This window comes from Entelurus aequoreus, linkage group LG04 (assembly GCF_033978785.1).
Source record: "Entelurus aequoreus isolate RoL-2023_Sb linkage group LG04, RoL_Eaeq_v1.1, whole genome shotgun sequence".
NCBI classification, from domain to species: Eukaryota; Metazoa; Chordata; class Actinopteri; order Syngnathiformes; family Syngnathidae; genus Entelurus; species Entelurus aequoreus.
In genome coordinates, this window is record NC_084734.1 from 15,388,150 (window position 1) to 15,403,466 (window position 15,317).

Consider the following 15,317-nt stretch of genomic DNA (forward strand, 5'->3'; position numbering starts at 1 on the left):
GATAAATGGCTTTGGCTTTGCATAGTAGGGTTTTAACTTGCACTTACATATGTAGCGACAAACTGCACGTTAAGTATCTTGTCTTTGCAGTCTATTCAATTGAATACAAGTTGAAAAGGATTTGCAAATCATTGTATTCTGCTTTTATTTACCATTTACACAACGTGCCAACTTCACTGGTTTTGGGTTTTGTCGATTACGCCTCATTTATCAGGATTCTTCTTCCTTGTACATTATTTGTAATGGGCTTGGAGCCTTCAATTGTATTCTTAGAGGAAAAAAAAGAAAAGCCGTGGGCCACAATCGGTACTTTTATTCGTAGTGGAAAACCTAACAAAGTAAAGAAAAAAGCCGACATTTGACTCATTTCATCACAATACTTACTTCCATCATTGGAATGCACGTGTTATTAATATGTAACAGTGTTTTCTTAGCAATTACACTGACATCTAATTGCACTTTTAAACAGGCTTTTGGCATTTGGCATTTCCCAGCATGCATTGTTGGTCAGGTGATGTTGCAATCAGGGTTTTGGAGAAAAAAGTTTGATTGCACTGATTCACATTTCCATTAAAAAAAAAACCCCACATCATCTAAATGATTAAATGGCTGACATTACACAAGAAAAGACTCAAAAAACTTCTGCCTTTCAGTTGGGTTACACAACTTATCCTATTTTTCCGACTACAAGGCGCACTTAAACTCCTTTCATTTTCTCAAAACTCGACAGTGCGCCTTATAACCCGGTGCGCCTAATGTACGGAATAATTCTGGTTGTGCTTACCCACCTCGAAGCGATTTTATTTGGTACATGGTGTAATGATAAGTGTGACCAGTAGATGGCAGTCACACATAGCAGATACGTGTATGTACGGCATAATTCTGGTTGTGCTTACCCACCTCGAAGCTATTTTATTTGGTACATGGTGTAATGACAAATGTGACCAGTAGATGGCAGTCACACATAAGAGATACACTATAATGCCAAAAGTATTTTGCCACCCATCCAAATGATCAGAATGAGGTGTCCTAATGGTGTATACAATCAAGCACGTATGCATGTAGACTGTTTCTACAAACATTTGTGAAAGAATGGGCCGCTTTCAGTGATTTCCAGCATTCAACTGTCACAGGATGCCACCTGTGCAACAAATCCCGTCGTGAAATTTCCTAAATATTCCAAAGTCTTCTGTTGTCTTTATTATAAGAAAAATGAAAGAGTTTGGGAACAACAGCAACTCAGCCACAAAGTAATAATAATAATAATAATAATACCTGGGATTTATATAGCGCTTTTCTAAGTACCCAAAGTTCATTCATTCACACCTGGTGGTGGTAAGCTACTTTCGTAGCCACAGCTGCCCTGGGGGTAGACTGACGGAAGCGTGGCTGCAATTTGCGCCTACGGCCCCTCCGACCACCACCTATCATTCATTTCACCGGTGTGAGCGGCACCGGGGGCAAAGGGTGAAGTGTCCCGCCCAAGGACACAACGGCAGCGCTTTTTAGATGGTAAGAGGCAGGGAGCGAACCTGCAACCCTCAGGTTTCTGGCACAGTTGCTCTACCCACTGCGCCACACCGCCCCAAAGTGGTCGGCCACGTAAACTGACAAGGGAGGGGTCAGCGGAGGAATTATGGTGTGGGGTTGTTTTTCAGGAGTTGGGCTAGTGGTTAGAGTGTCCGCCCTGAGATCGGTAGGTCGTGAGTCATACCAAAGACTCTAAAAATGGGACCCATTACCTCCCTGCTTGGCACTCAGCATCAAGGGTTGGAATTGGGGGTTAAATCCCCAAAAATGATTCCCGGGCGCGGCCACTGCTGCTGCTCACTGCTCCCCTCACCCCGCAGGGGGTGATATAAATGGTAAATGGGTTAACTTGTATAGCGCTTTTCTACCTTCAAGGCACTCAAAGCGCTCTGACACTATTTCCACATTCACCCTTTCACACACGGAGTGATGGGAGCTAACCGTGACCCATCAGGACATGACTAGGTTGGTAGAAGCTGGGGATCGAACCAGGAACCCTCAGGTTGCTGGCACGGCCACTCCACCAACCGCGCCACGCCGTCCCCTCAAGGGTGATGATCAAGGGTGATGGGTCAAACGCAGAGAATAATTTCGCCACACCTAGTGTGTGTGTGTGACAATCATTGGTACTTTAACTTTAGTTCCAGTGAAATAAACTTTGAATGCTCCAGGATAAAATATTCCATGTTCCCAACCTTGTGGGAACAGTTTGGAGCGGGCCCCTTCCTCATCCAACATGACTGTGCACCAGTGCACAAAGCAAGGTCCATAAAGACATGGATGACAGAGTCTGGTGTGGATGAACTTGACTGGCCTGGACAGAGTCCTGACCTGAACCTGTAGGAAAACCTTTAGGATGAATTACAACGGAGACTGAGAGCCAGGCCTTCTCGACCAACCTCACCAATGCGCTTTTGGAAGAACGGTGGAAAGTTCCTACAAACACACTCCGCAACCTTGTGGACAGCCTTCCCAGAAGAGTTGAAGCTGTAATAGCTGCAAAAGGCGGACCCACATCATATTGAACCCTATGGGTTAGGAATGGTATGGCACTTCAAGTTCATATGTGACATACTTTTGACAATATGGTGTACGTGTAGACTGCAATATGAGGGCAGTAAAAAAACACCAAAGCTTTAAATGTTCCATTGAAAATAAAGAACATTATACACGGCGCTCAAAAATCTGTCAAAATATTTTAGTAGTTTTAGTACGACTTCACTTGATGGATTTTACGGCCGAATATGATTAGAGATGTCCGATAATATCGGCAGGCCGATAAATGCTTTAAAATGTAATATCGGAAATTATCGGTATCGTTTTTTTTATTATCAATATCGTTTTTTAAATTATTTTATTTATTTTTTGTTTTTTTTATTAAATCAACATAAAAAGCACAAGATACACTTACAATTAGTGCACCAACCCAAAAAACCTCCCTCCCCCATTGTTTCTTTCTGTTATTAATATTCTGGTTCCTACATTATATATCAATATATATCAATACAGTCTGCAAGGGATACAGTCCGTAAGCACACATGATTGTGCGTGCTGCTGGTCCACTAATAGTACTAACCTTTAACAGTTAATTTTACTCATTTTCATTCATTACTAGTTTTTATGTAACTGTTTTTATATTGTTTTACTTTCTTTTTTATTCAAGAAAATGTTTTTAATTTATTTATCTTATTTTATTTTATTAATATTTTTAAAAAAGGACCTTATCTTCACCATACCTGGTTGTCCAAATTAGGCATAATAATGTGTTAATTCCACGACTGTATATATCAGTATCGGTTGATATCGGTATCGGTTGATATCGGTATCGGTAATTAAAGAGTTGGACAAGATCGGAATATCGGCAAAAAGCCATTATCGGACATCCCTAAATATGATTCATTAGTATCACGGTACTATACTAGTACCGGTATACCGTACAACTCTACAATCTTGCCTTCCTTCATACTTCCTTTAAACGACCTGTTTGGAATTTGCCCATCTTGTGCTGTCACCAGTTGAGGAAAGTGTGCACATACCGTCTGAATGTGCCCTCAGTGCCTTACGCTCGTCTGCCGTTGTAGTCAAAAAGCTCTGTTTTCTCCTACCCTCCTGTTGTGGGGGCAGACTGGCTCGTACATGCACATTCATCCTCCGCCGTCGCCATTTCTAAAACAAAGCGGCACATAGTTCTAACTTGTATCTATCAGTAGACTCGCTATGGAAGCGCTTAAAACAATGTGGGCGGTGAGCCACGTAAATAAAACCGCCCACAAAGTGGCGCATAGTAAAAGAGATGGTCAGAAAGCAGCTTGCAAAACATCATCTATGCAACATTTTGACCAAAGAACCACCATTACATGTTATGTAGACCACAAGGAAGTCTTTTACTTTTAGAAAAAAATCATAATAATATGACTCCTTTAATGCGCCTTACAATCCGGTGCGCCTTTTTGTATAAAAATAGACCTGAATAGACCCCGTGGTCCAAAAAATACGGTAATTCCTGCAATTGTTAACTCTGTTTGGCGTCAAAACAACACAAAGACAGTTGCAGTTAGACAGTGAAAGGCCATAAAACACAGTGAAAGGTTGTACAAAACTTTCATCTCCGCCTCATAAACGTTGTGACAGTGCATGATATGCTGCTCCAGTGTGACAAACTACTTGTGATTATGCTGCTGCAGTGTGACAAACTACACGTGATTATGCTGCTCCGGTGTGACAAACTACACAGCCGCTAAGAAGGGAGAAAGTTCTTTCTGGTTCCAGGACAGTTTTGTCCTTTCTTTCTTTGATGCTGAAAAATCCAAAAGACAATATCAATACAAAAACCAAGACAATAATAATAATAATATTTGGAGACTTAAAAAAAAGTTTGCATATCATGTGCTTCCAAGTTGTTACACATATATTTTGATTTTATTTGTATTATTTCACATTATTTATTATCTCCATTACTAAGTTGGAAAGAAATACTGTAAAATATGTCAAACTAAACAACCATCATATTATTCATGATATAAAATAGACTTTATACATTTACTAATTATTTTGTATTGATATGTTTGAGTACAAAAAGATAAAAACAGTAAAATAAATTAATACAAATATTTAACAGCATTAATAAATTAAATTTAAATAATATTCACGTCATTTTTGACAAAATGCAAGTAAAGAAAAACATGTCAGTGCTTGGAATTGAACCCTAAGTGACAGGCATTAATGCTATTACATACAAACATGTATATTTATTTATTTTCTTATCATTTTTATTTGATTAGTAGTATTTGGTTTTATATTGTGTCTGTAAATGTTCTTGTAAAACAATAAAACTAATATTACTGAGGAAACATAGTTTTATGTAATTTATCTATACTGCTAAATATCAATAGGAGTGGTCATATACAGTGATACATATATATCATTTAATAATTTTTTTACATAATAAAAAATGGTATTAGCGTTTAAAAATATCAACATTATTATTAGTATTTTATATGTTATATTGTATTATATTACATGACATTACATTGTATTATATAATATTAACATAATATTATTGTATATAATATGAATATAATATTTAGTATATAATATGAATATAATATTATCTTACATAATATGAATATTATATTATATAAAATAAACATAATATTATATTATATTATATGAATAAAATGTTATTTAATATTAATATAATATACTATATAATATGTTATATAATATGTTATATAATATATTATATAATATTAATATAATATATTATATAATATTAATATAATATCATCCATCCATCCATTTTCTACCGCTTGTCCCTTTCATATTATCTAATATTAATATAATATAATATTATATAATATGAATATTATATTATATTATATTAAATAAATATAATATTATATTATATAATATGAATAAAAAATTATGTTATTTAATATTAATATAATATACTATATAATATGAATATAATATGTTATTTAATATTAATATAATATATTATGTAATATTAATATAATATATTATATAATATTATTCTAATATCATCCATCCATCCATTTTCTACCGCTTGTCCCTTTCATATTATCTAATATTAATATAATATAATATTATATAATATTAATATAATATAATGTTATATAATCCATCCATCCATTTTCTACCGCTTGTCCCGTTCGGGGTCGTGGGGGATACTGGAGCTTATCTCAGCTGCTTCTATTAATATAATATTATATGATATGCCGAGGATGTCGTTGTGGCTTGTGCAGCCCTTTGAGACACTTGTGATTTAGGGCTATATAAATAAACATTGATTGATTGATTGATATTATATTAATATAACATAATCATATATTAATAAAATTGTATATTATACCATATTATATAATATTAATATTATAAAATAATAATATAATATTATATTATATTGCATTAATAAAACATTATATTATATAATAGTAATATAATATCACATTAACATTACATTATGATATAATATATTAATATTATATCATATTAATATATTATATTAATATAATATGTAATATTATATTATATATTATATTATATAGTATAGTATTGTATTGTATTATGAAGGAAATGCAACTATAATAGCAATAAAACAACACACTATACCGTTTCTGTGGCAGCAGCAAGGTTTCCTGTGAGATTGACAGAATCAGTCCCAAACAAGTTTTTGTGTCCATGTGTTCCACATTCCAAACACCGTCTTACCGCTTGAGGAAGTAGATCACAACCATCATCACCACAGACACCACGTCCACTGTGATCCACAGGGTGGTGTACGTCCCAGGAGGCTGAAACGCACATGGGTGAGGATGAAAAAAGCCAACTCGCCGACGTGGTCACTCAGCGACTCACCAAGACCCAGTCGGGAGCCTCCATGTCCCCCAGCAGGTGGCAGGTGTTGGTGGTGACGGAGCTGGCCCCGGCACACCACAGGAGCGAGAAGAGCCAGGAGTGGTTGACCACCCACAGGTTCAGTGAGATATTTCGCCTGCGGAGCTCCCTGCAAGAGGACAAAAACATTTCAGTCTGCAGTTGTTGTCTCAATAGCCAGTGCGTAACAGGAGACAGTGATAGGGTCTCTCCTGTCGTCACGGTGTGGGGCTGCATGAGTGCTGGGGAGCTGCGGCTTCCACATTTTTCACCCGATTTAAAGTGTTCCAACTTCAAACTGCTCAGCCTATTCGGGAATCGCGGACTTTCCCTTGACAAATTCCAAAAATTCCCAGATTTCCAAGAATTCCAGGTTTTCCGGGACATTTTTCCCATTTAAAATGAATTGGCCGTTTTTCAAACTTCCACCATTTCCACATTTTTCAACCGATTCAACATATTCCACCATTCTGGACATTCAAACTATAATTTTTCCAAGTTAAAAAAAAATTCCAGGAATTCTCAGAATTTCCTTTTTTTCAAACCCTTTATTCACTTCTTTTTCTAGCGACTACGCCTTCCACATTTTTCAAGCCACTTCAACCGTTCTACCGTCAAAACATTCCTCTTAATCAACACAAAAAACAAACTTGTTTTCCGAACTGGAAAAATTCCCGTTTTTCCCGAAATTCCAGGAATTTTGTAATACCATTTCTCAATTAAAAATGTTACTACTTCAACATTTCTCAACCGATTTGAAAAGTTCCAACATCAACCATTTCAACTCATTCAGAAAATTCAAGTCTTTTAACATTTTCCCCAAAAATTCCCGCTTTTCCCCAAATTCCCATGAAATTCCCATTGAAATGAATGGGACATTTTTCAAAGTTCCACAATTCCCACATTTTTCACCCAATTCAAAGCGTTCCAACTTCAAACTGTTCAGCTTATTCGACAATTGCGGGCTTTCCCTTGACAAATTCCAAACATTCCCAGATTTCCCAGAATTCCAGGTTTCCCGGGACATTTTTCCCATTCAAAATGAATTGGCCGTTTTTCAAACTTCCACCATTTCCACATTTTTCAACCTATTCAAACCATTCCACCTTCAACATATTCCTCTCATCCTGGAAATTTCAGATATAATTTTTCCAAGTTCAAAAAAGGTCCAGGAATTCCCGTTTTTTCAAACCCTTTTTGGACCCTTTTTTCTGGCGACTAATCCTTCCACATTTTTCAACCCACTTCAACCGTTGCACCGTCAAAACATTCCTCTTAATCAGGACAAAAAACAAACTTGTTTTTCGAACTGGAAAAATTCCCGGTTTTCCCGAAATTCCAGGAATTCCGTAATACCATTTCTCAATTCAACATGTTACTACTTCAACATTTCTCGACCGATTTGAAAAATTCCAACACCAACCATTTCAACTCATTCAGAACATTCAAGTCTTTTAACATTTTCCCAAAAAATTCCCACTTTTCTCCAAATTCCAAAATTTCCATGAAATTCCCATTGAAATGAATGGGACATTTTTCAAAGTTCCACAATTCCCACATTTTTCACCCAATTCAAAGCGTTCCAACTTCAAACTGTTCAGCCTATTCGACAATTGCGGGCTTTCCCTTGAAAAATTTGAAAAATTCCCAGATTTCCCAGAATTCCAGGTTTTCCGGGACATTTTTACCATTCAAAACGAATTGGCCGTTTTTCAAACTTCCACCATTTCCACATTTTTCAACCTATTCAAACTATTCAACCTTCAACATATTCCACTCATCCTGGACATTTAAACTATCATTTTTCCAAGCATAAAAAAATTCCAGGAATTCCCGTTTTTTTCAAACCCTTTTTTGACCCTTTTTTCTGGCCACTAAACCTTCCATATTTTTCAACCAACTACAACCGTTGCACCGTCAAAACATTCCTCTTAATCAGGACAAAAAACAAACTTGTTTTTCGATCTTGAAATATTCCCGGTTTTCCCGAAATTCCAGGAATTCCGTAATACCATTTCTCAATTCAACATGTTACTACTTCAACATTTCTCGACCCATTTGAAAAATTCCAACACCAACCATTTCAACTCATTCAGAACATTCAAGTCTTTTAACATTTTCCCCAAAAATTCCCACTTCTCTCCAAATTCCAAAATTTCCATGAAATTCCCATTGAAATGAATGAGACATTTTTCAAAGTTCCACAATTCCCACATTTTTCACCCAATTCAAAGCGTTCCAACTTCAAACTGTTCAGCCTATTCGACAATTGCGGGCTTTCCCTTGAAAAATTCAAAAAATTCCCAGATTTCCCAGAATTCCAGGTTTTCCGGGACATTTTTACCATTCAAAACGAATTGGCCGTTTTTCAAACTTCCACCATTTCCACATTTTTCAACCTATTCAAACTATTCAACCTTCAACATATTCCACTCATCCTGGACATTTAAACTATCATTTTTCCAAGTTCAAAAAAATTCCAGGAATTCCCGTTTTTTTCAAACCCTTTTTTGACCTTTTTTTCTGGCCACTAAACCTTCCACATTTTTCAACCAACTTCAACCGTTTCACCGTCAAAACATTTCTCTTAATCAGGACAAAAAACAGTGTTGTTTTTCGAACTGCAAAAATTCCCGGTTTTCCCGAAATTCCAGGAATTCCGTATTACCATTTCTCAATTCAACATGTTACTACTTCAACATTTCTCGACCCATTTGAAAAATTCCAACACCAACCATTCAAGTCTTTTAACATTTTCCCAAAAAATTCCCACTTTTCTCCAAATTCCAAAATTTCCATGAAATTCCCATTGAAATGAATGGGACATTTTTCAAAGTTCCACAATTCCTACATTTTTCACCCAATTCAAAGCGTTCCAACTTCAAACTGTTCAGCCTATTCGACAATTGCGGGCTTTCCCTTGAAAATTCCCCAAATTCCCAGATTTCCCAGAATTCCAGGTTTTCCGGGACATTTTTCCCATTTAAAATGAATTGGCCATTTTTCAAACTTCCACCATTTCCACATTTTTCAACCTATTCAAACTATTCAACCTTCAACATATTCCTCTCATCCTGGACATTTAAAATATATTTTTCCCAGTTCAAAAAAATTCCAGGAATTCCCGTTTTTTCAAACCCTTTATTCACCCTTTTTCTAGCGACTACTCCTTCCACATTTTTCAACCCACTTCAACCGTTTCACCGTCAAAACATTTCTCTTAATCAGGACAAAAAACAAACTTGTTTTTCGAACTGCAAAAATTCCCGGTTTTCCCGAAATTCCAAGAATTCCGTATTACCATTTCTCAATTCAACATGTTACTACTTCAACATTTCTCGACTGATTTGAAAAATTCCAACACCAACCATTTCAACTCATTCAGAACATTCAAGTCTTTTAACATTTTCCTAAAAAAATTCCCACTTTTTCCGAAATTCCCATGAAATTCCTATTGAAAAAAATGGGACATTTTTCAAAGTTCCACAACTCCCACATTTTACATCTGATTCAAACCGTTCCAACTCCAAAACATTCAGCCTGTTCAAAATTGTGTGCTCTCCTTCAAACATTTTTTTTAAATTCCCGGATTTCCAAGAATTCCCAGCTTTCAGGGTCATTCTCCCCATTCAAAATGAATTGTTGATTTTTTAAACTTCCACAATTCGCACATTTTTCAACCACATTCCACTCATCCAACTAACTCTTTCCCAAGTTCCAAACCTAATTCCGTTTTTCCTGGAAATTCAAACTCTTCAACAATCAAACCATTGCAACATTCAAACTATTCTTACATGCATACTACATTCTGTCACCATTTCAGTACATGTTTTATTGTACGTTTATGAGCTGGACTGTGTTTACAAAATAAAAGCATGTTTTATTGTACGTTTATGAGCTGGAGTACGTTTAGAAGATAAAAGCATGTTTTATTGTAAGTTCATGAGCTGGACTATGTTTACAAAATACAAGTATTTTTATTGTAAGTTTATGAGCTGAGTGTGTTTAGGAAATAAAAGCATGTTTTATTTTGAGTTAATGAGCTGGAGTATGTTTAGAAAATAAAAGCATGTTTTGTTGTAAGTTTATGAGCTGGAGTATGTTTACAAAATAAAAGGATGTGTTATTGTAAGTTAATGAGCTGGAGTATGTTTACAAAATAAAAGTATGTTTTATTGTAAGTTTACGAGCTGGAGTACGTTTACAAAATAAAAGCATGTTTTATTGCAAGTTCATGAGCTAGACTGTTTACAAAATAAAAGTATGTTTTATTTTAAGTTCACGAGCTGGAGTATGTTTACAAAATAAAAGGATGTTTTATTGTAAGTTAATGAGCTGGAGTACGTTTACAAAATAAAAGCATGTTTTATTGCACGTTCATGAGCTAGACTATGTTAACAAAATAAAAGCATGTTTTATTGTAAGTTTATGAGCTGGAGTGTGTTTAGAAAATAAAAGCGCGTTTTATTTTAAGTTAATGAGCTAGAGTATGTTTAAAAAATAGAAGCATGTTTTATTGTAAGTTAATGAGCTGGAGTACATTTACAAAATAAAAGCATGTTTTATTATAAGTTCATGAGCTGGACTATGTTTACAAAATAGAAGTATGTTTTATTGTAAGTTTATGAGCTGGAGTATGTTTAGAAAATAAAAGCATGTTATGAGCTGCACTGTGTTTACAAAATAAAAGCATGTTTTATTGTAAGTTTATGAACTGGAGTATGTTTACAAAATAAAAGCATGTTTTATTGTAAGTTTATGAACACAGTATGTTTACAAAATAAAAGCAGGTTTTATTGTACGTTTATGAGCTGGACTATGTTTACAAAATAAAAGGATGTTTTATTGTAAGTTAATGAGCGGGAGTATGTTTACAAAATAAAATGATGTTTTATTGTAAGTTAATGAACGGGAGTATGTTTACAAATTAAAAGGATGTTTTATTGTAAGTTAATGAGCGGGAGTATGTTTACAAAATAAAAGCATGTTTTATTGTAAGTTCATGAGCTGGACTATGTTTACAAAATATGAGCATGTTTTATTGTAAGTTCATGAGCTGGTGTGTGTTTTGAAAATAAAAGCACGTTTTATTTTAAGTTAAGGAGCTGGAGTATGTTTAAAAAATAAAAGCATGTTTTAATTGTAAGTTTATGAGTTGGAGTATGTTTGGAAAATAAAAGCATTTTTATTGGAAGTACATAAGCTGGAGTATGTTTACAAAATAAAAGCATGTTTTATTGTACGTTTATGAGCTAGGGTACGTTTACAAAATAAAAGCATGTTTTATTGTACGTTTATGAGCTAGGGTACGTTTACAAAATAAAAGCATGCTTTATTGTAAGTTCATGAGCAGGACTATGTTTACAAAATAAAAGCATGCTTTATTGTAAGTTCATGAGCTGGAGTATGTTTTCAAATGAAAGCATGCTTTATTGTAAGTTTATGAACCGCAGTATGTTTACAAAATAAAAGCATGTTTCATTGTAAGTTTATGAGCTGGAGTACGTTTAGAAGATAAAAGCATGTTTTATTTTAAGTTAATGAGCTGGAGTATGTTTAAAAAATAAAAGCATGTTTTAATTGTAAGTTTATGAGCTGGAGTATTTTTACAAAATAAAAGCATGTTTTATTGTAAGTTTATGAGCTGGAGTATGTTTACAAAATAAAAGCACATGTTATTGTAAGTTCATGAGCTGGAGTACATTTACAAAATAAAAGCATGTTTTATCGCAAGTTCATGAGCTGGAGTATGTTTACAAAATAAAAGGATGTTTTATTGTACGTTAATGAGCTGGAGTACGTTTACAAAATAAAAGCATGTTTTATTGTAAGTTTATGAGCTGGAGTACGTTTACAAAATAAAAGCATGTTTTATTGCAAGTTCATGAGCTAGACTGTTTACAAAATAAAAGTATGTTTTATTTTAAGTTCACGAGCTGGAGTATGTTTACAAAATAAAAGCATGTTTTATTGTAATTTAATGAGCTGGAGTACGTTTACAAAATAAAAGCATGTTTTATTGCACGTTCATGAGCCAGACTATGTTAACAAAATAAAAGCATGTTTTATTGTAAGTTTATGAGCTGGAGTGTGTTTGGAAAATAAAAGCGCGTTTTATTTTAAGTTAATGAGCTAGAGTATGTTTAAAAAATAGAAGCATGTTTTATTGTAAGTTAATGAGCTGGAGTACATTTAAAAAATAAAAGCATGTTTTATTATAAGTTCATGAGCTGGACTATGTTTACAAAATAGAAGTATGTTTTATTGTAAGTTTATGAGCTGGAGTATGTTTGGAAAATAAAAGCATGTTATAAGCTGCACTGTGTTTACAAAATAAAAGCATGTTTTATTGTAAGTTTATGAACTGGAGTATGTTTACAAAATAAAAGCATGTTTTATTGTAAGTTTATGAACGCAGTATGTTTACAAAATAAAAGCATATTTTATTGTACGTTTATGAGCTGGACTATGTTTACAAAATAAAAGGATGTTTTATTATAAGTTAATGAGCGGCAGTATGTTTACAAAATAAAAGGATGTTTTATTGTAAGTTAATGAACGGGAGTATGTTTACAAATTAAAAGGATGTTTTATTGTAAGTTAATGAGCGGGAGTATGTTTACAAAATAAAAGCATGTTTTATTGTAAGTTCATGAGCTGGACTATGTTTACAAAATATAAGCATGTTTTATTGTAAGTTCATGAGCTGGTGTGTGTTTTGAAAATAAAAACACGTTTTATTTTAAGTTAAGGAGCTGGAGTATGTTTAAAAAAATAAAAGCATGTTTTAATTGTAAGTTTATGAGTTGGAGTATGTTTGGAAAATAAAAGCATTTTTATTGGAAGTACATAAGCTGGAGTATGTTTACAAAATAAAAGCATGTTTTATTGTACGTTTATGAGCTAGGGTACGTTTACTAAATAAAAGCATGTTTTATTGTACGTTTATGAGCTAGGGTACGTTTACAAAATAAAAGCATGCTTTATTGTAAGTTCATGAGCAGGACTATGTTTACAAAATAAAAGTATGTTTTATTGTAAGTTCATGAGCTGGAGTATGTTTACAAATGAAAGCATGCTTTATTGTAAGTTTATGAACCGCAGTATGTTTACAAAATAAAAGCATGTTTCATTGTAAGTTTATGAGCTGGAGTACGTTTAGAAGATAAAAGCATGTTTTATTTTAAGTTAATGAGCTGGAGTATGTTTAAAAAATAAAAGCATGTTTTAATTGTAAGTTTATGAGCTGGAGTATTTTTACAAAATAAAAGCATGTTTTATTGTAAGTTTATGAGCTGGAGTATGTTTACAAAATAAAAGCACATTTTATTGTAAGTTCATGAGCTGGAGTACATTTACAAAATAAAAGCATGTTTTATTGTAAGTTCGTGAGCTGGAGTATGTTTAAAAAATAAAAGGATGTTTTATTGTAAGTTTATGAACTGCTGTATGTTTACAAAATAAAAGCATTTTTTATTGCAAGTTTATGATCTGGAGTACGTTTAGAAGATAAAAGCATGTTTTATTTTAAGTTAATGAGCTGGAGTAGGTTTAAAAAAATAAAAGCATGTTTTAATTGTAAGTTTATGAGCTGGAGTATGTTTTCAAAATAAAAGCACGTTTTATTGTAAGTTCATGAGCTGGAGTATGTTTACAAAATAAAAGCATGTTTTATCGCAAGTTCATGAGCTGGACTATGTTTACAAAATATGAGCATGTTTTATTGTAAGTTCATGAGCTGGTGTGTGTTTTGAAAATAAAAGCACGTTTTATTTTAAGTTAAGGAGCTGGAGTATGTTTAAAAAATAAAAGCATGTTTTAATTGTAAGTTTATGAGTTGGAGTATGTTTGGAAAATAAAAGCATTTTTATTGGAAGTACATAAGCTGGAGTATGTTTACAAAATAAAAGCATGTTTTATTGTACGTTTATGAGCTAGGGTACGTTTACAAAATAAAAGCATGTTTTATTGTACGTTTATGAGCTAGGGTACGTTTACAAAATAAAAGCATGCTTTATTGTAAGTTCATGAGCAGGACTATGTTTACAAAATAAAAGTATGTTTTATTGTAAGTTCATGAGCTGGAGTATGTTTACAAATGAAAGCATGCTTTATTGTAAGTTTATGAACCGCAGTATGTTTACAAAATAAAAGCATGTTTCATTGTAAGTTTATGAGCTGGAGTACGTTTAGAAGATAAAAACATGTTTTATTTTAAGTTAATGAGCTGGAGTATGTTTAAAAAAGAAAAGCATGTTTTAATTGTAAGTTCATGAGCTGGAGTATTTTTACAAAATAAAAGCATGTTTTATTGTAAGTTTATGAGCTGGAGTATGTTTACAAAATAAAAGCACATTTTATTGTAAGTTCATGAGCTGGAGTACATTTACAAAATAAAAGCATGTTTTATCGCAAGTTCATGAGCTGGAGTATGTTTACAAAATAAAAGCATGTTTTATTGTAAGTTCGTGAGCTGGAGTATGTTTAAAAAATAAAAGGATGTTTTATTGTAAGTTTATGAACTGCTGTATGTTTACAAAATAAAAGCATGTTTTATTGCAAGTTTATGATCTGGAGTACGTTTAGAAGATAAAAGCATGTTTTATTTTAAGTTAATGAGCTGGAGTAGGTTTAAAAAAATAAAAGCATGTTTTAATTTTAAGTTTACGAGCTGGAGTACGTTTTCAAAATAAAAGCACGTTTTATTGTAAGTTCATGAGCTGGAGTATGTTTACAAAATAAAAGCATGTTTTATCGCAAGTTCATGAGCTGGAGTACGTTTACAAAATAAAAGCATGTTTTATTGCAAGTTTATGAGCTGGACTATATTTACAACTCTTTATAGAAGTATTATAAAACTTACGTCAAAACGACAGCAATTGCATGCACCC

The 15,317-nt window shown here is 33.5% G+C and overlaps 1 protein-coding gene across 2 annotated transcripts in view; it reads right to left on the reverse strand.

The window, feature by feature from the left end:
- Nucleotides 1-298: 298 nt before the first annotated feature.
- Nucleotides 299-15,317, reverse strand: part of gdpd2 (glycerophosphodiester phosphodiesterase domain containing 2) — a 72,683-nt gene continuing 57,664 nt past the window's right edge. For both annotated transcript variants that reach the window (XM_062044302.1, XM_062044301.1), the window contains 4 exons: nt 6,409-6,556; nt 6,262-6,344; nt 6,163-6,188; nt 299-4,327 (listed from right to left, as the gene is read on the reverse strand). In XM_062044302.1, coding sequence (XP_061900286.1) covers nt 4,257-4,327; nt 6,163-6,188; nt 6,262-6,344; nt 6,409-6,556 — 328 coding nt within the window. In that variant the 3' untranslated portion in view covers nt 299-4,256. The remainder of the gene's footprint in view (nt 4,328-6,162; nt 6,189-6,261; nt 6,345-6,408; nt 6,557-15,317) is intronic.